This window comes from Galeopterus variegatus, unplaced genomic scaffold, assembly GCF_000696425.1.
Source record: "Galeopterus variegatus unplaced genomic scaffold, G_variegatus-3.0.2 Scaffold3644, whole genome shotgun sequence".
Lineage (NCBI taxonomy): Eukaryota > Metazoa > Chordata > Mammalia > Dermoptera > Cynocephalidae > Galeopterus > Galeopterus variegatus.
Window position 1 is genome coordinate 134,332 of NW_007729755.1, and position 1,704 is coordinate 136,035.

A 1,704-nucleotide genomic window follows, 5' to 3' on the forward strand; every position below is an offset into this window, starting at 1 on the left:
GGTCCCGGTCCGGTACAGGCGCGACACTGAGGGTTGCGATCCGTTGCCGGTCCCGAAAAAAGACAAAAAGGAAAAAAAAAAAAACAGTTATCGCTTAAAGGGTATAAAGTTTATGTTTAGGGTGATGAAAACATTTTGGAAATAGATAGAAGTAAAGTGGTTGCACAGCCTTGTGAATAGTTAATTCCATGCAATTGCAAGTCTAAAAATGATTTAAATGGCAATTCTTATGTTACATATGTTTTACCACAACAAAAAAAAAAAGGGAAAAAAGGAAATAGCATTTAAAAACTCAAGTGAAATTACACATATGAAAGTCCATTAGAAATTACAAATAGGTATGAAAAATCTAGCAATAACAGCAGTTATTGATTTCCTCATGAGCTATGTGTAATTCAAATGTGTGGACTCACCCCTATTTGAGATGAGCTAGAAGACTATAGAAATCTGATGCTTCTTTTGAACATTGAAGATGCAGTTCTTAGTGTCTCTATTTTTAAAATCTGGATGATTCAAATACCAAATTTGTTTAAAACCAAGTTTAAGCTTGTTGTCCATCTCCAACTCCTGACAGAAAAACACTTCCATTCTCAGGTGACCTGCTCACATGTTTTTGCTTCCTAGGTTCATTGTGGTATNGTTGTCCATCTCCAACTCCTGACAGAAAAACACTTCCATTCTCAGGTGACCTGCTCACATGTTTTTGCTGCCTAGGTTCATTGTGGTATGTGGAAACATCACCGCTGACAGTGTGACTGCTTTCCTGAGGAATTTCCTCCGCCATAAGTCAGGGGAAATCAACACCGAGATTGTTTTCCTGGGAGAGTAAGTGTCTCTGTATGGCTCTATGTAATATTCTTAGAAAATTTAGGAAATAATAATAAACAAAAAGGAAAAGAAAAGTAACATCATGACGAAGGTCACCCTCTGAAAATATTCTCGAATGTATCTTGCCAGATAGTTTTCTGCATATGTACTAATATTGTTTAAGTGATTCTCCATTTGGCACTTAGATTACTCTACATTTATTATAAACATACATGACTATAATTTTGTGTATAAGCCTGGTGCACTTTATTATTCTATTAATTCCTAGAATTGGAAGTGAAATTAAAATCGATGCAGAAAGGATTTTTCCTGACAGTGTTTTTGTTCTATGTAGTTTGCCTTTCCACTAGCAGAGTCCAAGTCAAATATTTTGTCAAACACTAGGAAATACATATACAGTTTAATAAAAAAGATTTTTAAGTATAGTTTAATTATATAAAATGGTTTCTTATTGTTTTATTTTATAATTTGCAATTTTGATTTCTAGCAAAATTGAACAACTTTGTATGTTTTGACTGTCCACTTTCTTTTTTGAAATTCCTCTTTATTTCTTTTGTTTTCTGTTAAGAGGATCATGTGTTGCTTTGCTGACTTTTAAGCACTCAATATATTTTTATATTAGCTCCTTTACATAATACGCTAGATATATTTTATCCCTCATCTACCTTTTAATGTTTTGTGTTTTTGTTCTAACAAAGATGTGCTGGATTTGTAGGTACTCCAATTCATCAACTCGTCCCTTTTGGCTCCTTGCTTTTCTGATATTCTTAAGTCTCTCTCTTTTAGAATTAAGTCAATATTTGTCTGTTATTATGTTTTTATATTTTAATTTTTAATATTTAACCTCTCTGGAATTGATTTTGTGTGATATGTATA

At 32.8% G+C, this 1,704-nt stretch overlaps 1 protein-coding gene across 1 annotated transcript in view; it reads left to right on the top strand.

The window, feature by feature from the left end:
- Positions 1 to 1,704, top strand: part of KCNU1 (potassium channel, subfamily U, member 1) — a 57,790-nt gene that overhangs the window by 27,429 nt on the left and 28,657 nt on the right. The window contains exon 10 of the mRNA XM_008585621.1: positions 715 to 825. Coding sequence (XP_008583843.1) covers positions 715 to 825 — 111 coding nt within the window. The remainder of the gene's footprint in view (positions 1 to 714; positions 826 to 1,704) is intronic.